The 22,160-nt window shown below is 40.9% G+C and overlaps 1 protein-coding gene across 1 annotated transcript in view; it reads left to right on the forward strand.

Moving 5' to 3' along the window:
- PSMD1 (proteasome 26S subunit, non-ATPase 1) overlaps positions 1-22,160 on the forward strand; it is a 125,882-nt gene that overhangs the window by 67,211 nt on the left and 36,511 nt on the right. Inside the window, exons 17-18 of the mRNA XM_048864644.2 lie at positions 11,448-11,562; positions 14,471-14,587. Coding sequence (XP_048720601.1) covers positions 11,448-11,562; positions 14,471-14,587 — 232 coding nt within the window. The remainder of the gene's footprint in view (positions 1-11,447; positions 11,563-14,470; positions 14,588-22,160) is intronic.

The raw sequence follows: 22,160 nt of genomic DNA on the forward strand, positions 1-22,160 counted from the left end.
CTCTATTTCCCCGCCGAGCAGATGGGATGGAGAGTCACAAATGACATCCAGTATTCCAATGCCTTAATACAGTTGCCTACGTTATGAAAAATAAATGCTACAGAATTACTTCCATTTTTTCTGACATATCTACATGGCACACACATATCTTATATCTGCATAATAGAAGGTGGAATAGAATTTCCAGAAAAATGTATGCCCCTTATTTTATATAAGGGAACTAGGACGGAAGATCTCCTGTTATCTCAATCCCTAGGAGTCTCATAGGGTCCGAGACATTTTATCTTCTGAAAAAAAATTATTTTAGGAAATGAAAAGTCCAGGTGAGGTAACTGCCACCTGCATCTAACCATCATGTTCCCTCTTGAAGTATCAGAAAAATAAACAATATCATGCACATGAAAATAAAACTGAAATTAATGCAAAGAGAAGAAAATATCACTCTAGTGACCATTTTTATCCAGTTTTCTCAAGGCTTCAACTAGGTCTTTGATTTTATGCCTGCATGTAACTGCAGATATGATTTTTATAGTGAAAATAATCATGAGGGCAGTTTTTAGTCCACAGATCTCTACCTGGTTTGCAGGCCTCATCAAGTGGCTGTATAAGTGATGTTTGGGGCTGTATAAGTAGGAGCATTGCCAGGAGATTGGGGGAAGTGATCATTCCTCTCTATTCGTAATTGGTGAGGCCTCATCTGGAGTACTGTGTCCAGTTTGGGGACCCACACTACAAGAAGGATGTGTGTCCTTGTTGCCAAGAAGGCTAATGGCATTTTGGGCTGTATAAATTGGAGCATTGCCAGCAGATTGAGGGAAGTGATCGTTCCCCTCTATATGGCATTGGTGAGACCACACCTGGCGTAGTGTGTCCAGTTTTGGTCCCCCCACTACAGAAGGGATGTGGAAAAATTGGAGAGTCCAGTGGAGGGCAACAAAATGATTAGGGGGCTGTAGCAGATGATTTATGTGGAGAGGCTGAGGGAACTGGGATTATTTAGTCTGCAGAAGAGAAGAATGAGGGGGGATTTGATAGCTGCTTTCAACTACCAGAAAGGGGGTTCCAAAGAGGATGGATCTAAACTGTTCTCAGTGGTACCAGAAGACAGAACAAGGAGTAATGGTTTCAAGTTGTGGTGGGGGAGATTTAGGTTGGATATTAGGAAAAACTTTTTCACTAGGAGGGTGGTGAAGCACTAGAATGGGTTACCTAGGGAGGTTGTGGAATCTCCTTCCTTAGAGGTTTTTAAGGTCAGGCTTAACAAAGCCCTGGCTGGGATGATTTAGTTGGGGGTTAGTCCTGCTTTGAGCAGGGGGTTGGACTAGATGACCTGCTGAGGTCCCTTCCAACCCTGGTATTGTATGATTCTAAGTGGAGATTAAGTGCTATGAAATGCACCTGCATTTATGTGTAGGCACAAAATGGACGCTGTTTCTGAAAATCCAGTCCTATTTGTTAGTTATTCTGATTTGTTGAGCTACTTGAGGGTTAAGAGGTAGCTAGAGAAAGTGGGAGAGAGTGAGGGAAATGAAGGAAGAGAGGATGAAAAGTAGAAGACACTTCCATGTGCTAAAGCCAAATTGTGCTGTCCTAGCACTAGCAAACTTCATAGCCATAAACCACCACCTTGAGAGGGGCCGGATGAGCGATCAAAATGAATGAGTCTTGTCTACCCTACAGCTTCAATTCCACCATTGCTCGCTTCAGTGGAGCTCTTCTGGGGTGACTCAAGGCTATGAAATGTGCTAGCATAGACAAAGCCATGCCGTAGGCAAGGAACACACCACGTAGGATGTAGATTGGTGTCCTTTTGTAGACAGGAAAAATAACTTCTTGGTGGCCCAGTCACAAGGTCTTTTCTCTCCCTGCTGACTTTTCTGATGTACACCTCTGGATTGAGGTCACCCACACCTTTTATACTGACCACCAGACAGTAGGTGTTAAAGCATTTTGCTTGCCACTGACCTCTGCTTAATTCAAACCAGTGACATCACTTGTATATACTCCTTTGTGACTCTTATTCAGCAATACAAGGTACCCCGCCCCCCATCTATTCCAAGACCTCATTACATCAGCATGTTATCTCCATCTTCCAAGCCCTTGCTCAGCTTTTACTTTATTTTTTTTTAATTTTGAAAAACGTCTTTGGTGTAATCCTAGCCCTGTTGAAGCCACGCCCAAGCTCCCATTGATTTCAGTGGTGCCAGGCTTGCACCTATTGTGAAAATGTAGATAAGTCTCGTCTTCCTCCATGGTTGAGACTTGGCTGAACTATTTTTTCCCTTTGCAAGAGAGTTTGGGAATATGACAATACGCTAATGAAACGGTTGCTAGTGTCTGAATCTCTAACACCCCCCCGCTCCCCCCCTCAAAAATCCAGAAAAGTACCCAAGTACATTAAAAGATACCTCCGGGATTAAATTAATCCCATTGACTTCAGTGTGACCACTTGTGTGGGTATAAGAAGTCGAGGACTTGGCCTCACGTGTTCAAATTCAAGAAACCGAAGTAAAACCTCTGGAGAAAAATACACACTAGCGCTCTGAAAAATTGTGGATGTAGTCACATAAGTTATTGATATCGGCCTATATTGGATCTGCGTCGTTATTTTCAAAGGGGTTTATTATTTTTCACTTGTCACATTTCTAAATTTTCTCTTTCACAGCATGTTAGGAACTAACCTTAAACCATTTCAAGGGGGAAAATGAGCAATAAAAGCGTAACTCTGTCAACCTAAATTCTCTGTTCCCTCTTGTGAAGGGACTCGCTGTCTCCAGCTGGTTTTAAATACATCCCTTGGTCTAGAAATTTCTATTATGAATCCTACATGTCTGAGAAACATCTATTTTGACTTGTGCAGTGAGGGCTGTTCCTTGCTGAAGTGAAAATTAAGTGTTTGTACTCTTCTGGAGTGCCTCACACGTGATTGTATTCTGGCGTTGTACCATACAAATGGCTCTTGCTTCCTTGCTGTGAGAATGGGCTCACTTTGAGAGCCTGCTGAGACATATTTTTCTTCAGTCCTGTGTTGTGATGTTCGCTATTTTGCACGAAAAAACGTGTCTTAAGGAAGTAAAGGCAACTACTGTCCACTGTGATTGGCTGTGTGTGTCTGTATCTCTCTCTCTCTCACAGTGAAAAGGAGTGCTTTTTACACACAGCCTATGGGAAAATAAGCTTTCCTTGATTGGTACAAAAAAGTGTTAATATAGTGGTATTGAGGTCTGGTATAGGGGATATTCTTAAGAGTCTGTGGATCTCTGATTCCAGTTGGCTAGAAAGCTGAATTCCTTGTGTGATGGTGTTTGGATTTGTACCTGCCCAGGTCTGAATAGCTGTCCAGGAAGCATTTCCTTCTGCAAGTTCCATTAGGTAACAGCAGAGACTTACTAACTGAATATTTGCTACTTTTGGCTAGCCTTCCTCCCCTGGTCATTTGCCCCAGTTTGGTGCCTAACTCTTTCTCTTAAAACTTTAATTCACATTTGCTCAGGGAGAGGGAAAACCTATGTTACAATATATACATTTTTTTTTTTTAAAGAACTGCTACCATTTCTTCAGCCCCATAGCTATGCTTGATAATTACAACCACAAAGTTAAGCTAAGGGCATAATTCTAGAAGGTTCTGAGTGCCTCAATTTCTGTTGAGGCCTTTGGTGATTGAGGGCACTCTGAACTCTGGAGATTCCAGCCATTAGACCTAGCATAGTACAGGATCGCAAAGAAAGCCAGGAGATAAGGGAAGGTCCAAGGGGAGAAGTGAAATATCCTGAGATATTATGCTTTAGCTGTGTACAATCTTATATTTTTCATTTTTGTCCTTTAGATCTAGTCATTTTCCAGTCTTTAAAATATAACTGACAATTTGAGGGACTAACAGAGCAGGAGTGATTCTGTGTTAATTTCAGCTACTTGCATACTTCTCCCTCATCTAGTCTTGCCTGATCCTACTCATGTTCCTCACAGCCTTCTCTAGAATTAACTCTCCTCATTTAACATCTACAAACTTTTCCACCTCATTGTTCACTCTTTTCGAGATCATTGCTACTATTTTATTGAATTTTTCCCTCTCCACATTAGATAAACTTGCACAGGTGAAGCTACAGCTATGCCATCAAACTGGTGCCAACCCCTAATGTAGATGTAATGCAGTAGTGTAAAGAAGAGCTTCCCCTGAGGGTGACCAACTGCTAAATCTCCCGGAAGTTCCCTCTGTCTAGCTGGCACTGAATATACAACTGGAAGTATTTTAGAGAAAGCTACTGCAGGGAATGAAGCTGGATTGGGCACAGCTTGGATTGAGTTTTTCCAGGCATGGGAATGGATTGACAAAGGTTTGGAGTTTCTCGAGAGAGGAGCTGATGAGCAGAATTAGAAAATGCCTGCCAAACATAACCAAACTGCATAACATCCTGTTGCATTCTCTCTCCCCCCTTCCCCATAGTCTGTTTTTTCTTCAGTTGTATGCTCTTTGGGGTAGAGACTGCCTTGCCTTGCCTTGTCTGTAAAGAGCCGTTGATACTTCTCTCTGTAGAAATGACTCCAGATCTTGTGATTAGATGTCAATTTTTCCACTTTGTGAAGTCATTATTGGTGAAGTAATTATAACTTTTTCTGCGTCATCTGTCATGGCAGTATCAGCATGCCAGATATTCCCTGTATGGAAATAGTTTCATATTGTATGATTTATTAAGGTCCAATAGTTGGGGAAAGTCATAAATATTTGGAACTTTCTGAAAAATATGCAGGGAGAATTAATTAAGAAGTTCTTAAAAGTATATTTGGCATTGTTCTTTAATTTTCAAGAGTCTTATTTTTCTCTAAATTGTAAAATCCTAAAATATTTAGAGTCTTTAAAAAAATAAATGCTTGCATAACTTCAGTGATGGTTCAAACACTTCCATTTTTAGTTCTTACCGCACACATGATGTGATTGTTTACTTTCAGCAGCCTTATGTACATATTGCTAATCTTCTCTGTATATTAATGGTTTATTAATTAAGTGTTGCTGAAATATACAGAGGAAATAAAGTCAATCCCTGTCCTGAAGAGTGCACAGTGTACAAAACGGACACAGAAAATGGGAGGCACTGAAATGCTGTTACCCTGGAAAATGAGCATGATATAAGAACCTAAGCAGGCTAGACACTGGGAGACCCCTGCAGAGGAGCTAAGTTTGTTTTAATGTAGTGCTTATACACTTTCTGCAAGAAGGGAGTTTAGAGTAGGAATGTGAATGAGAAGAGGGTGCATACACCAAAGAATGTCTCAATGAGATCCTTCTAGACAAGTCCACTAAGCTGCATTCTGCAGTAGTTGGGACTGAAAGTGATTTTCAAGGGAAACCCCAAATAAAATGCCTTAAAATATCCCAGCATACATGTTACGAAAAATTGGGTCACAGGGGCAAGGGAAGGAAACTTCTGATAACTTTGGAGATCAGGGGAAGCCATTCATGACTACCACTGAAACATGACCATCCATGGTCAGCTGATCAAGATGTTTTTGTACTCAGACCACCCTGTGTTCTGACTGGTTGAATCCTCTGCAAGGACTGTATTACAATCTTACCATATATGATTTTCTGCTTTTACTGTATGAAGTTTTGCATTGTGGATTTAGGAAAAGCTCTCATCCCTGGGAGCGGTGAGGAATCCCACATTTTTGCTCCTCTGAATAATGTTTTTGGGAACATTCAATGCTATGCTTAGTTGCTAATTGATTTATCTGTTTACAGGAGACTAGCATCTCTAAGAACTAATGAGATAATAGTTCAAATGGACCAGGTCCTTTGGATGATAAAGTTAAAGAGGCTGTTCTATGCTGTCTCTGTTCTGGCCCCGTGTTTCTGTAAAGACCCAAAATCCTTAGCTGCATGAGCTGTTTGTTTTTCTTTAGAGATTTTCAGATGAACTAACTGGTGAGTAAAGCTAATAAAATATCAGCCATTTTATTCTGTTGAGAATCTTTTTTTTGCTGTCCTGGTAGACTCTCTTAAATCTTTTTTTTTTTTTAAAGGTTTTGTTTGTTTGCTCGTAACGTGAGCCAGTTTGAGACGTGGAGACTGAAGTCTTTTATCCTCAGAATAGATACCAAATCAGTAAAATCTTTCCTGACCGTGTCTTCTGGAAATTGTCTCCACCCTATCCTAGTGGGGTCAGCTGCTGGACTGGGCCCATTCAGTCTCTGGCCTTTCTACTGAGAGAGTCAACTAAGAGGCACCAGTTGTGTTGGTGTGTTTTGGGATATGGATACTGGTTCACCAAGATCTGAGCTTCCTTTTCCACATAGGAGCCATTGAGCAGCCATCAGATAGTAATAAGCCCAAGCCATAGATTCATAACTGGTGTACTAGAGCTGGAAGGTTCTGTATTGCAGTAATTCTTTGAGTAGTCCACTTGGCAGGTGATACAGGAACAATTTTCAACTATCTGTCAGGACCCAAATAAGATTTCAGTGATTTCCTTTTTACTAATGGTGTAAAGCAGCATAAGGATGTTAGCTCTTGTAGGAGAAAAGCTAAACTCTGGATTTAGGCCTAGAGAGGTAAACAGCTTTCCAGTTCACTTTAAAATACTTGTGTAATTTTTTTCCTATTGGGAAATGGTAGGGATAGAGACTGAAGTCTTTGGGAAAGTTTGTGATGTGCAGTGCTTAATTTGTGCCAGGGCTTGCCAGGTTTGGCAGTTCATAGCCCTGGCACCTTTGGGCTTGGCGAGCAGTTCATAGCCCAGGCACCTCTGGGCTTGCCATGTCAGCTGTGAAAGTAAAAAAATAAATAAAAAAAATGCTTGATCCCCAACATCTTTCATTACAAATTAAGCGCTGGGGGTGTGGCTACATATGAAAATATAAGTTGCGGGCATTGAAAGCTGTCTTGTGTTCAGTTCATGGGGGGAAGGAACTTCATAAGAAAACTGTATCAGATGTTGACAAAGATATACTAGCATGGCCAGATTCTGTACTGATGAAGTGAAAAGCTTTGGACTGTAGAAGAAACCTGTTAAACTAAGACTTCAGTACAGCATGCATTTAACGGATGTGTCCTTGAGTAAGCATGCATTTAAGAGGGCTCCATGGTTTTATTACATGGTGTTACTTGATAAGGTATGTATTAATTCAGGAGATTTGTTCCAATAGTGGACAAGGATGTGGCTTCCTTTGGGATGTTTATTCTTTTAACTGGTTTGTTAGAGCAACATCTGCTAGTGCTGTTAAAATGACAATTTTTTTAAATGGTCAGGCTATATAAGACAAAACTTTAATTTGTTTAAAAAAAGATTTCTGACATTTGCTTGTGCAAAAGCCATGTTCATATTGTTAGAAACAAAAGGAAGGAACCCAGATAATTCAATTTAAGAATAAATATTTTATGTCTTTCTAAAATATATGTTCTAGTTTAATCACACATTATGGGTTTTAGTGCTGGAATTACTGGGTGATATTCAATGTATGGCCTGTGTTGTGCTGAAGAACAGATTATATGATCATAATGGTCCCTTGTGGCCTTAAAATCTGTCAAGTATATCTGTTTTCACATTTTCCCCCTCTAAAAGCTGTAGTGCAAAGTTGAATCCTCATTGAGATTCCTATCCGCTGAATCTCAAAATGTTATCCTGGTGTGCCATGCTTACTTCCATGTGTAAGATTTATACTTGATACAAGTCTGGTTGTTACTTGTTACTCTTTTTTAGATTTTCATCTGATCACTTTGCAAAATGGCATTGTGTTTTGTAAATGGCACTAAACATGGCCACCATTTTGTCCCAAATCAAGTCTTTATCATAAACCTTAGAACCTGAGTCTTTATCATAAACCTTAGAACAGGGGTCCCCAAACTTTTTACCTTGCAGCCTCTCTTACCCCTGTCCACACCCACACCCCCACCCCACCCCCCGGAGCTGGGGCTGGCAGTGGGCCCGTGGCTCCGGGAGGGGAGGGAAGCGGGCAGGGGTCAAGGGGCTGAGGCTGGGACCACAGCTGGGGGTGGCAGCGAGTGTAGAGCCTTGGCCGGGGGCCTCGGTCAGCAGCTGGGGCCAGGAGCAGAGTTGGGTGGTGGTTCTTCCCTGCCCACTATGGGGGCTGGCCCAGGCCCCAAACGTGCCTCCTGAACATACATCCATGCCCCCCTAGTGGGGCACACCCCACGGTTTGGGGACCTCTGCCTTAGACTGTTGTAAGCCTGTTACCCACAGAGAGGCTGGCAAGTGTTACTCATTAAGCACTGATGCTAAAATCTGTCCTCTAACATCACTATGCTCTTCTTTTGTCAAAGCAGTTTTATAGAACCTTGTTTCATACTTTAGCTCATTCTCCTGGCTTCCACCTTTTAGCTCTTCAGAGGGTGGGAAAACATATGGTAGAGACTCTACTGTGGAGCAAACTGGGGTTATTGAGAAGAAATGGGATTCCCCAAATGGTTAACCTCTGTACATCCACAATACAGTCAAGCCTTTCTAGGCTTAGCTGCCTGGTGGTCAGCAGAGTAGATACGCATGCAAATAATTCACAATTTGATTCTGTGAGAAAGCTGGTCTGTATTGAGAGCTCCAGTTACTAAGAGAGAATGCTTTCCTCCTGCATGTCTAGTGATGAGACTCAGTTTATCCAGAGAGTAAATATTTGTATCAGTTTAATGGCTAATATTTTTTCCTTACTCAGACAGGTACATTAGCTTTGCACATTTCAAGTATCTGGAAAATATCATCAGACTTCATTACTTACTGTTTCATGTTTTGTTTTCCAAAAGTGGGTCTACATAAGACCACCCTTGAGATAGCATTTCACTACTTTAATGATGGGCTATAGATAAAAGCATTCCAAACAATCGTCAGAAATCCTCTTGATTGTTGTAGATCTGTCTGAGAATTCTATAATAAATTGGTTTAAAGTAATCCTAAATTTTTAGTAGCAGGCTATCCTGGCTCTGAGGCATTTGTCATTAAGCTCAGGTTCAGAAAACTAGGTTTCACAGCATGATTAATTCATGTGGCTATTGATGCTAGCAAAACTATAATCATATCTTTGCCAAAAGATGTTTTTCTATACTTCGGCTTGTGGTCTGCCTGTTCAACAAAAGTTCAAGTAAAGCAAACACAAAGGTGTTAAGAACCTTAGTACACCAGCCTAAATGTTCTGCACAGCTGAATGCTTAGGCTCATTTATTAAAGGATTTGTCATTCCCTGTCTCCACAAAAGCTCGTTTTTTAAAGACACTGTCAGTGTTTGAGCTGTTGTTTGAGCTAGAAGATAAATCATTTTGTGAGTTCTTATAATTTATATAGTCCTCATGCCTACTTCTAGCTTGCAAGGTAGGATCCAGCGCTGTTCGCTTAACTGACCCTGAGCTCTTCCTCCTTCTATTTACATTCTTAGTCAAGGCTGCATCTTGGAGACAGTGAGCTCCCAGCCTGGCTTGACAGAAACAAACTTGAGTCATTCCCCTTTTGTTGGCTTTTCTTCTCAACTGTTGTCATTGCTCTTCCGAAAGAGCTGGACTGGATGATCTCTGTGCTGTCTATAGGTTTTAGCGCGGGAGTCTTGGAAGCAGGAAGGGATATGCTGGAAGGGGAAGTGATCTCTGTGGCTAGGTAGAGGGGGTGTGCACTTGCTCAGAATTCATGGCTTTCCCTCTGAATTATGAGAGCCAACCATCTTATTCCCATACAACCACTTGGTGCCATTACTGTTGGATGGTTGAGAGGCCTGTCAAGATGAACTGCTTCAGCAGCATTAAAAGCAGAAATGGCAGGCAACAGCAGATGTTAGTTGGCAGTGGGAGGCAACGGTGGGCGTGGAGCGTTGTATAGGGGAGTTTCAATGAAGATAGCAATGAGAGCTATTGGGAGAATTTGTGAGGGGAAGGTTAGCAGCACAGAATTGTGGAGTAGAAGCTCTTTGGGTGTCTGTAGACAGTGGATTTGGGACCTGGTCACGTAGTTTAAGTATGGTCAGGGAAGTTAGTCCTGTATAGAACAGAGGAAGACACGGTCGCCACTCCCAGACGTTAAGTGTACATTCAAATAAAAAACCAAATGTTGAATTGTAAATTGTCTTTTTTGTTCTGGTGGCTCACCTGGCTCATTGTTTGACCTGAATGTCTTTTGATGGAATGCTGACCTTTTAATTACTCTAGATGTCCTGTATTACTTGTGTGGAAACATTAATCCTCGCAAATTCCCTGTGAGGTGGTTTTCTGTTCCCATTTTTCCAGAGAGGAAGCTGTTGCAGGGAGATGAAGTGAGTAGGCCAAGGTCACACACTGAGTCAGAACTAAAAACTAGAACCCAGGAGTTCCTGGCTCACCTCCTGGTCAAATTGTTAGTTACAGCTGCCTCTTTATAGAAACTGGGTTAAGTTGTGTGGTGTTAAATCTGGGTTTAAAATTACAGGCATCCATACAAGAGCAGTCTAGAATGGAAGGTATTGTGAGATGTGCCTAAATAATACAGTGATGGGCACTATAGAAATACCTAGATGGCTGCAGTGACTGAACGATGACCCAAAGTTTCCCTTCCCTCTTTTTCAGGAACAAGTATGTGCTAACTGCTCTCAATATATTGCTGTTGTCAGTAGCGTTGTCAAGCAGGCTATACTTAAAAGATTAGCCTTGACAAATGTGAGAGCGTTTGTAGTGCTAGTGAGTTATGAGCTTTGGTTGTGAAGAGAACGCTCGCTTATTTTGAATGGGGAGAGTTCACTTCGGTAGGCTCACTTTGAAGAACTTCTGCTTTTCTACATCTGAAATGTTAAAACAGGCTGTTCACATTAGTTTGAAGAGTTGTATATGTCTCTCAGATTAATTAAATGATAAAATAGGATCTGTAAATACTGGAGAGAAATGAATATCCCCACAAATGTGAGCGGCTTGTGTGCTGCTTCGCAGGTATTAAATGTTCACCGTCCTTTCATTGCCACAGGCTCTGGGTTAGAAATTCCACTACTGTAGTGAATTGACAGGCCTAGCCGACTGCTGGCATATTTGAAATGTGCTGGGTCTGTACCATTTTTAGTCTATTGGTGTCAACTGACTGAGACAAAGTACTGAATGGATTATGGACTCTGCACCTCTCTCGCCTAGAAGCAATCTTGTCCTGCTGTTGCCACTGGTGTGTGGGTTTGAGGGACAAAGAGAACTTCTGTCTTCACAGATATGTCCCCTGATCCCAGCACTCTAATCATTTTAAAGTAACGCTGTCGGTTATCTATAAACCTTTACCAATGGGACTTGTGCATGTCATCTGCTGTGCACAATAGAGCACTTTACAGAGGGAAGTTCACAGGGCATGCCTGTCCTTATCTAGCACAGTTGTGTAGCTTAATCGAAAAGGCAACATGTGCAAATTATGTGGAAGGAGGATATATTTTTTTCAATATAGTCAAGAAGTAAAGCCTTTAAGTTCTCAAATGATATAATAATCCGAGCTATTCTTTTTGTCTTTCCCTAGGACTCCTGAACAGTGTCCCAGTGTAGTTTCTCTGCTGTCAGAAAGCTACAACCCACATGTGCGTTATGGGGCTGCCATGGCTCTGGGCATCTGCTGTGCTGGCACAGGAAATAAGGTAAGGACAAAAAGCCAATGATAGCTACTCCAAGGCTCTTTCTGCTATATTTCCTTCTACAGATAACGTTCATGAAAAGTATCACAGAAATAGAGAGTTCTTTCACACACACGGTCTTCCAGCCAGTTGGAGTGTATCCGCATTTCCTCAGATTCTGTGCTTTATTGCATTGAGTGAAGCAATCTTTTCTTCTGGTTGTAGGAAGAGCAAGTAGATGAGGCAGAACAAAATACATTTGTTCACAATTTCCACCCTCTTAGAGTTTGTCTATAGCAAAGGGTTTTTTAACTCTAGTCAATTGCCAATTAACTTGTTGGGTTGCATGTTTGTACATCTCTGGATATGGCACAAACATTTGTTCCAAGACACAAACATTTGTGGTTTACCCCAGAGTTTGACCTTTTTTTGGCTTACATTTTTTTAATTTTTTTAGCCCTGAGGGGGAAAAAACGAAATCATGTGTATTATCCTGACACTCTTTTCTTTGTTTCATAATCGGCATGATAGCCACATAGCAAAGTCAGAGAGCAAAAATGAAGCTTCATCTAACATTTTGCACTTTAAATGCTTGTACATTGAGGGTTCTTTCTCTTAGGGGAGTGAGCACTATGTGTATAGTGTTTAGCTGTCATGGTAGGTGGGGAATAGTTAGGAAATATAACTTTATTTACTGCTACAAGGAGGACTAAATTTTAACTGATCGGATTAGCAGATTTCAATCTGCTGTGGTACAAGGTTTTTCTAAAGGTCAATAACTTCATCTGTGGTTTCCAGTTTTATCCCTGTCTCCCCACCACCACCCCTCCCCCCGCTTCCTAGCCTTTATTAAAAATCCATTTCTAGATTCTTACATGTTCCTGCACACTCATGAATACACCTATTTGAAGTGCACATAGTTATGACATTCTCTGTCTGCACTCATAAACTGACTTGCATATAGCCTGAAAGCAAATTGGAAGCCATATTTTCTTCTAAGTTACTTCTTTTCAAATGGAATGTGGCATTGAGGAACTAATGTTCATGGACATGCTGCATCTGACAGCATTAATGAAAATGCTCATAGTTATACAATCCGCATCTGTTTTATTTCCAGATAATTTGTATGATCAAGATATTAGAACCTGTCTGGCTGAGGTTCTGTGCTTTATTTTTATTTCTTAAATAAAGATCTGAAGCATCTGTTTATGTTCGAATGTGTCTTCTGGGGCTTATATCAGCCTGTTTAAAGGCTAAGTTAATACATCGTAACTTGAGAGACTGGAAATGAAGTTAAGCTTTTTGTTAGGCTGAAGGGCACTTCCATCATGCATATTCTATAAATAGTATTGAACACATACAATGTTTCTGTGAGGCACAAATGAATACATGTAAGAAGACAGAGCACAGAAAGTTCACGTGGCAAAAAGTAGGTCTGATGTTGCAATGTAACACCTAGAAATGGTTCTTGGCATTAGTATTCTGGTTAAAGTCAAGTTGCTTTTGTGAGTTTTTCTGATGTATTCCTAGGAAATTACGACATTGGTGTGGACATTGCCAGTATGGAAGCCCTGCACAAAAGAGAGTTAAAACAGGATGGAATCCAGTTTACAATCAAAAGATTGTAGTACAGTAACTAAGTTGTAAAGTAATTTGATGTCCACTCTAGAACAGGGTGGAGTCCTAGGAATGTTTATGAACAAACTAGGTATTACTGACCGCTATTTGCATTCTGTGTTTCTGCATTCACCTGGATGAATTCCTTTCAGAAAGACACCCCCAAAGTATTGCAGAATGCCCCGTAGGTGCCCCTGTGAGGCCGATCCCTGGAGACCTATGGACGTACAAGTAGTTACGACACCTTTTTTCTGTGTAGTTTTACTCTTGCTCTTGAAGAGCCCTATTGAAAATATAATTTTGATTTGTAGTAACTGTTTTTCGTAAGCAATTAGAAGAGCATTTTAAAGGATGACTTACAAAGTGGCTGCACTCCTGTGGATAGAGATAAAAGTTGTATATGATGCTCAGTTTGCCAACATACCAAATTGACACCTACTTTACAGAAAGGGATAAGAGCGCCGGGTATCCACGCATACAATAAACTCTCTCTTCTGGACAGTTCCTGATTCTTTACATAATCAGTGTGCGATGCTGAAATACTTGTTGATACATGCTTTAGAAATGCTTAGTGACGCATCTGTTGTATGTCATGTTGGCTTCACGCTTGTATCTGTCAACTGACCTCAAGCCATGGAATGTAAAGAAAGCAATCATAAGTTCTGAAGCAACATATCGGTCTTCAAGACATAGATTCACTATATGTGTATATCTGTGGAGATAGCACCACTTGTATTAGAAGCGAAATATGTTCTTTCTTAGAATTAAAAGCTTTGACTAGTGGATAAAGCACAGGACTGGGAGTTAGGAGACCTATGTTGTATTACTCTGCTATTGACTCACTATATAACCTTGGGCAAATCATTTGACACCTCTATGCTTGTTACACGTTGGGTAAAATGAAGGTAACATTTACTTACCTTTTGTGCTCACTAGAAAGGGAAGCAGTGTATAAGTGAGGCAAGAGCAAGATATAGAAGTACAAAGTATGATATTTTTATCATTATTAATAATTCTAACCTGCCAAATACTTTTCACATTTCTGCTTGCAATAAATGCAGATTTTAGTCATTCTGGCATTGTTTTGTTCAGCAAATTCCTCTAACTCCTCTAGCTTTGAGCGAAAGTCCACTAGCATAAGTGCACATTTCTGTAAAATTTGCCCAGATATCACAGTGATGGGCAAAATATAAATATGGTAAACTATACCTCATTGCCACCTTGCTGATGGGCCTAATTCAATAACTCTTTATTAGACTGTCTGAAACCTGTTGTTTGAAAAGTAATAAGCTTAATTTGTGTATTTGTTTTTTAGGAAGCAATTAATTTGCTTGAGCCAATGACAAATGATCCTGTGAACTATGTGCGTCAAGGAGCTCTGATTGCATCTGCCCTTATCATGATTCAGCAGACTGAGATCACCTGTCCAAAGGTGAGCCATAGGTTATGCATCAGCTTGTATGGTGAGAAATGGCCTTGGGTAATGATGATGTTTCAGGGACCAAGTGTGCTGGGTGCTGTATGTACACGTAGTAAGAGAGGGGGTCTGTACCTTGAAGAGCTCATGATTGTAAGAGCGAAATTTAGAATAGTGCAAACTCTTGGCATGGTAGAGCATGCACTTTTGAATGGGAGATGGACACTGACTGGCACAGGTCAGGTAAACTGTCACTGTTTTAACTGTTGGTGTTATATAAGTACATCTACATTTTCTCCCCCAAAATTGGAAACCCTGGATAAGGGGATGAAAGCGAGATTGGAATTGCTAACAGGCACTTAAACTTATGCATGCATAGCATGTGTGAACATATTTTCTTCTCTTCTTTACTAAAGAGATTCTTGTTATGTTCGATTTAGTCCTGGGCAACGTTTGACGTACCTGCTATCAGGGAAAGTCCTGTTATATTGCATAGCTGTAACTCCACTTCTGCTGTGGCTTGTCCTTCAGTTTCGCTTGGGACAATTTTGCTGCCCTAAGAAGTTGCAGCAACTAAAGAGTGAACTCATTTTTTCAAAAACGAGTTTTGTCACTGTGAAGGCAAATGGGTTAATATGCACTATTAGTTTTTAAAACTAGATTGCCTGTGAATATGATAGGTAGTAATATGCAAACTGTTGCGTAGACTAAAAAGTTCCACATTAGCAGAATCAGATGCTGACAATTCGGAGCTCTCACATTTGATCAGCCCAGAGAGGTACTGATGCAGCAAGCCTTTGCTGGTTATACTGTATACTGCTAAAACAGCACTGCCTTGTGCATGGTAACTTTCAATGGCATTGTTTTGCAGTGTAGTTTAACTTTTGAAAAAAATCATCCTTTTATTGCCCCCCAACCCCACCCTCCCACCTTTTTTTTTTTTTTTTAGTTGCACTTAGTTGCTGAGACAGCAGAAAGCTTTTTCCGGTAGAAACACACATTTAATGGTGGGGTCAGGGAGAATAACTAGTTCCAAGGGAAATTGCGCAGACAAGGTTTTTTTTTAAAAATATTTTCAAGCACTTCTGTGTGAGTCTGCTGGGGATTGTGTGATTTTGCTGTTAGATATCACTAGTGTCCTAACTCTATTACAAAAAACACTGGGATTTCATTTGGAAGAGACTGAATGTGCCTTATATCACTATTATAATTCTGCTAGATTATGCAGTGAAAAATAAAGGTCTAGCAAATCCCCATATCCTCGTAGACCAAATTATATGAAGTAAATGTATCTCTACTATGGAAATAAACTCAGGAAAGGAAAAGTTTAGATATGATAAAGCAATCTCTAACTTTTGTGGAAGAATGGTCCAGAGGTCAGGATTCTAGCTTGGGACTTAAGAGACCTGGGTTCAATTCTGTGCTCTGCCATAGACTTCTTGTGTGATCTTGGGCAAATCGCATAGCCTCAGTTCCCCATCTGAGGATAATAAAGCTTTCCTACTTCACAGAATATTGTGAGGCTAAATACATTAAAGATTGTGCAGCATTCAGATACTGTGATTATAGGGGCCAGATAATTGCCTCAGAGTGATTCTGCATATGAACTACCTACTGAGTCCATTTGTAATGCTAGCAGGTTTTGAGCGGTATTATGCAAAAGACTTTTTGGTGATTATCCAAAGAAAAGTGCAGCCAGGGAAATAACTTGCAGAATTAGATGTTTTTAAGGGTTGATGAAAATTGGGAGACTTCTTTACCAAAATGGGACTGAAAACTCAGACTGTAGAGGTGTATACCTGGATGCTCTTCCCAAGGTTAACAAAACACAGTTGACCAGGCAGATGTAGGATGAGAGGCATAAAATTGGGGTTGAGTGGTTTATAAAACAAGCCGGGGTACCATGTGACCATTATATTTTTAAAAAGTGAAGTACTATTTACAAGCTGCCACTTATGAATTTTCGGTTACTTACTTTAGATGTAGATGGTAATTTAATTGACCATGCATAGAGGGGGAGGGGATACAAGCAGGACCAAGACACTTGAAAATAGCTAATTTATAAGCAAAACCCAAAGTGGATCAGCTTCACCCTCCTTCAAGGAAGAAGTTCAGCCAAAGGTTGCTTGTTCAGCCCTTGCTGCTGATCAGAAAACTATTCTAGGAGAGCAACCAAAGTTGGCCTTCATGAAAGATTAAGGTGGTTTCTCCTTGTGAAAGCACTGAATGACATTTAAAGGAATATTTCCTCACAGATGTAATAAATTGTGGAATGCCTCCTAAAGGAAATGAGTGGAAGTCTTATGTATTACAGGAAACTATCCTGCATTGCCAGAGTGGTGGACTAGATGTCCTAGTTTTTCATATCTCTAATTTTTATGGTTCTAGGGTAATGGGAATCAGAATTCTCTGTACTTTATCTGGATGCACTGGGGTTACATTGTCAATTAAGAATTATTATCCTTGGAAAACTTCTTCAGTGCGGTTTACTAGTCTGAAGAGAGATTCTTTTAATTGGGAGGTTTCAGAGGAACAGCCGTGTTAGTCTGTATTCGCAAAAAGAAAAGGAGTACTTGTGGCACCTTAGAGACTAACCAATTTATTTGAGCATGAGCTTTCGTGAGCTGTAGCTCACGAAAGCTCATGCTCAAATAAATTGGTTAGTCTCTAAGGTGCCACAAGTACTCCTTTTCTTCTTTTAATTGGGAGTAATGAAAGTGAATGTTGGCTTTAGCTTTGCTAGACTCTAGAGCCAGGGTAACTTGCAGCATGGAAAAACTACTCTCATAGTAGCTTTCTGAAAATAAGGTGTTGGGTGCTCCTAAAGGCAATGAAATTCAAGGATGGGAAGGAGCTGAGAGATACAGGTCTGGGCTTGAATTTTTTTTAATTTGTGTAGTTAATTCCCAGAGCTTCTGAAGTCCTGGGAGGAGAAAGACACTGCTATATTGTTGGGCTATCAGGGTGCTCCCATAGGACATAACAGCAGGGCAGCTGTGATCCGCCCTCAGTTCACTCTTACCGCTTATAGCAGCAAGACGGAACATGGCAAGCATCCGACCCACTAGTTCTTACCTCATTCTAAACTTTTTCAAAACCTTCCACAGTCTTCCAAACCACTTCTGATCTATGAACTGTTCCAACCTGTCTGGACCAAACTCTATCGGTTAGACCCTGCCCCTGCCCCCGCCCCCGTTTTTCTATACAGGGCTCCTTGTGTCAGACTGAAAATCTGTGGGCTTCAAGCTTAGTCCACTGCAGAATGGACAGATCCCCGTGAAGAGACACCAGTATGTGTGTGTCTTGCCAGGGGAAATTGCATATTCCAAGCAGATGCTTGGTATGCTTGTCCTCTGCTGGAATGCATGAGATGCAAGGCTGATGCTCCATCTTCTGGGTCAGTCCTTGAAGGTTTTGTCAGACCCAAGGAAAGGGACTCCGAACAATCCTGGTTTGTCCACTAGTAGGATTCTGGTGTCTTGTCAAGCAGATAGGCAATGCCTAAAATTAGCATGGAGAAAAGATCTGGCACAGACATTGGCTCCAGCATTGAAACCAGCACCAACACCTCTGGTATGGAAATCACACCCCAAGAGGGGCTGCTCTGACCACCAGTGCAGAAGCTCGAGAAGGATATCCGTGTCTTTCCGTAAGGGCAAACACTGCAGAGCCTTCAGAAAGGAGTACACCAAGCCCTGCACAGTGTTGAGAATTGGTGAGAGTGGGGGCCAGTGTGGACCAACCATTATCAGTACAGAGTTCTACAGGGGTAGAAAGTTGGCTAGATTGTCGAGCTCAATGGGTAGTGATCAATGGCTCCATGTCTAGTTGGCAGCCGGTGTCAAGTGGAGTGCCCCAGGGGTCGGTCCTGGGGCCGGTTTTGTTCAATATCTTCATAAATGATCTGGAGGATGGTGTGGATTGCACTCTCAGCAAATTTGCGGATGATACTAAACTGGGAGGAGTGGTAGATACGCTGGAGGGTAGGGATAGGATACAGAGGGACCTAGACAAATTGGAGGATTGGGCCAAAAGAAATCCGATGAGGTTCAATAAGGATAAGTGCAGGGTCCTACACCTACAGTCAGATCCACCATGACACATACATGAAGAAGAAAGAATGGTTACTTAACTTGCAGTAGGTTCCACGCGGATTACAGCCTCTCAAACAACCCCATTTACTGTAGGGTAACCATTCTCGATTAAAAAATACATTTCCAGCATCAGCCCTGGGTAAAATGGACTTAGAGAATTAATGGTTGTGGAGGTGGTTGCTGTAAACTACTAAGCAGAGTCTTGCTTGAATGGCATCATGATTATTTCACAAGCCTTGTTTGTTAAATGAGTTCATCTGACTGGTTAATTATCCCTTGTTGTTTGGAACTTGGTGATTGTTATAAATTCTATTTTCCCTCATCTCCCTCCGAGCGCTGCTTACAAACAATATTTTGTTATGTTGATGGCTTAACACTTCAAGACTATCTCAAAAGCAATCATCTTTTTGCACTCATAGTAGAATGGGGCAAATCTGTTTTTTTTTTTTTAACCAAAAATTCTAGGGTGTGTATCAAAACAGTACAGAGCTCCACTTCTGTTTGTTGTATCATTGCATGAAACCCACCTTTTCAGTTACCCATGAGATTGGATTAAATTCTGTTTTGGAGGTTGAGAGTGCTATAGTTTATAGCCATATCTGCACAATTTGTAGTTTGTCTCCTTTAATGTATGATGTGCTGTTAGTTTTATGATCCATTCCATCTCTTGGGGAGGAAGCAAATCTATCACCTAAACACATGCATAGAGCTGTCTCTCTAACAACCCCAACAAAAAACTCTTAGATGATCACTGTTTCTATCTCTGCATGGGACAGAGTCCTCTTTGAGTGGGAGGGGAGGCTGCCTAATGGAATTATAAATTATGAAAGCATCATGTGCAATCTTCTGGCAAGTGGACTTCAGTAGTTCAAACAAAGCCAAGATTTTATTTATACTTCTCTGGACGTTACAAACTGTGTAGCAAAGATTGTGCAAAACTGAGAAGGTTTCTTTGGAATCGAAACTTTAATTTTTCCTCCTCACTGGGTGCAGCGCTGGGAGAATATCCAACATGCCTTTTTAAACCTCTGCTGTTAGGTATAAGTGTAAAGAACCAAACTAGCTATGTACAGCACAGCACAGAACTCCACTTCTCTGTTTGTCTTGCATGAAATCCACCTTCTTTCTTAACCACGAAGGCAGCAGGAATGGCTTACTTTGTGAAACACAACCTTACACTATAGATACAATGAGAACATTGCAATACAAATATGTGACAACTTCATGATATGTGTTAGGAACCTGCAAATCTGGTTAGGAAAGCAAAGGGGGAGAAACACTACCCTGTCTGATATGTTAAATCTGATTTACTGTGGGTTAGCTTCGATATCTTCACAGAATCAGACAGGACAGAGTTCAGGAGAAATGGAGAGCTCCAACTTTGGCTTGTTGCATCTTATTCTGACCACTCCTAGCCCTGCTACCAGAACTTCCAGTCCTAGAGCTGGCGTTTGCGGATCTGTCTGAGGACCAGTGCTGAGCTCTTCCTCTAGATCCAAAATCTCTGAGCCTTGAAGTCTCATGTTTGCATTTTGTTGAACTCTGACATGAACATGTATATATGATGCAGAAAATCTTTCTGGGGAGGCATAATTAATAATAATAAACCCCCCAGCATGGAAAACCTGTGCTTAAAGTAAAAACTTTCCATTGTAGGTCTCTCGCAAGAGCATTATTCAGGAACCCAAGTCCTCCAATCTTGGACTGTTACCCTGGCCCCTGTTATGGACCATTTGGCAATCAGATCTGCTTACCAGCCTCTAATAGAAGGATCTTTAGTGTTTGCACATTCTATTGTGAAGACATTTTTGAAAGCACTAAATATGTATTTTCACCTATTTGTGAATTGCCGCCTTGCTGTGACTTAAATCCTAATACGACATTAATAAAATCGCCATTTGAACCTTTGAGAGGATGCTCTCTGTATCCTCTATCCCTCAGATCCATGTTCTGTGCAATGATGACCTCAGCCAGAAGAGTCTGTGAGGCCAGCCCTCATTTATACAGAGAGTCATAAGGGGAAGGTGGCTTTATGCAGCATCCTAAATAGCTGACTAAAGTGATTTCTAATTTCCATTTTAACCAATCCATTAATCTCCAAATAGTCTTGCCTAAACTTCACTTAGCACCAGAAGAGGCTAGGTTGAATAGCTTAGATGTTATGCTCTTAGCTTTTATTTAAATAGGGCAAAGTCCATATGAAAATTGCCTAGATTAGATTTAGCTTGTGTGGATAAAGCTGAGGGGGGATGGAAAGCGGTGGCATAACATCTCTGATCAGGGATTTTCTGATGAATAAAACTTAGTGTGCTGTCTTATCTATTAGGCATTTGCCAAGCACCGTTTTACTGTATCTAGGTTCTTCATCATACACAAGGATTACGATCACCTACTTTGAAGGTGTCCCTGTGTCTGAAAGTCTTAAAACACATACTTCACTTTGTCTAAAGCAACTTCCCTAGAAAGTCTCTGATGAATAGTTACAGAGAGATGCATTTCTGCTACCCGGTATTCTATTTGTACTACTTTCTACTTTATGAAGTGTTCCTCTAGATTTGACAGCTAGGTCTGATTCCCAATGCTGGAGAACAATTAACTAGCCTTAACAAATCTGTAAAGGAGGGAAGTACAAGAATAACGAATGAATCTCCCCAGCTGTGGGCTTTGTAGTGACACTACTCAAAGGAGAAAGGTGTGCATACACAGTAACTTCAGCTCTTCTAACAATAAACTCGTATTGATCCACCCGTTCCCCATTTTCAAAACCTTACTCTTTTCTAAGTCTGATACAGATGATGACTACGTGGAAAGGAGCTGAGGTGGGTTGGAGCCACAGCTCCCTAAATAATCTTGACCTTGAATGATTGGTTGGTTCTGTGAGGGGGATTGTGTACATTGCACCAATTGGCTACAGCTGTCTTCAGTGTGCTGCTCAATGACTAAGCACTCCCTCCTTCTTCGTAAACAGTCTTTCAAAGTCTGCATATTATGTGTGATGCTCATTAAGCACGGGGGTGGAGAAGTTGATTTTCATTCATTTAAAAAAAAATTATTTGCCAGAAAGTTAGTTGCAAATGAACCATTTCATCTAGTTTTGCATCAAACAAAATATCAGAGTTCTGTGTTTGTTCTTGTGTTCACAGCATTTGTCCTCAGCTGTGTGAGCCTGGGTTATTTCCTCAGCATTTCAGATATTGCTTGTGGATAGTTCAGCTTTCAATGAAATGATGGCCTATAGTTTTGGCCTTTTTTAATTATCAAGATGGTAAATCTTTATATATTATTACCAGAGATCAAATGAGTCACTGCTCAAATGTTTTGGGTTACTGCCAGGAGAACACAAAATAAATTTTGAGCTGACCTTTCTAAATACTGTAAAACTTGAAAGTGCCGAGAAATACTACGGGGGTGGAAAACAAAGCTCCTTGGGCTTCATACCACAGTTTAAAAAAACTATTTAAGAACTGTCATGTGCTGCTCATTGTGACATCTGA

This window comes from Caretta caretta, chromosome 9 (genome assembly GCF_965140235.1).
Source record: "Caretta caretta isolate rCarCar2 chromosome 9, rCarCar1.hap1, whole genome shotgun sequence".
Taxonomy (NCBI): Eukaryota; Metazoa; Chordata; order Testudines; family Cheloniidae; genus Caretta; species Caretta caretta.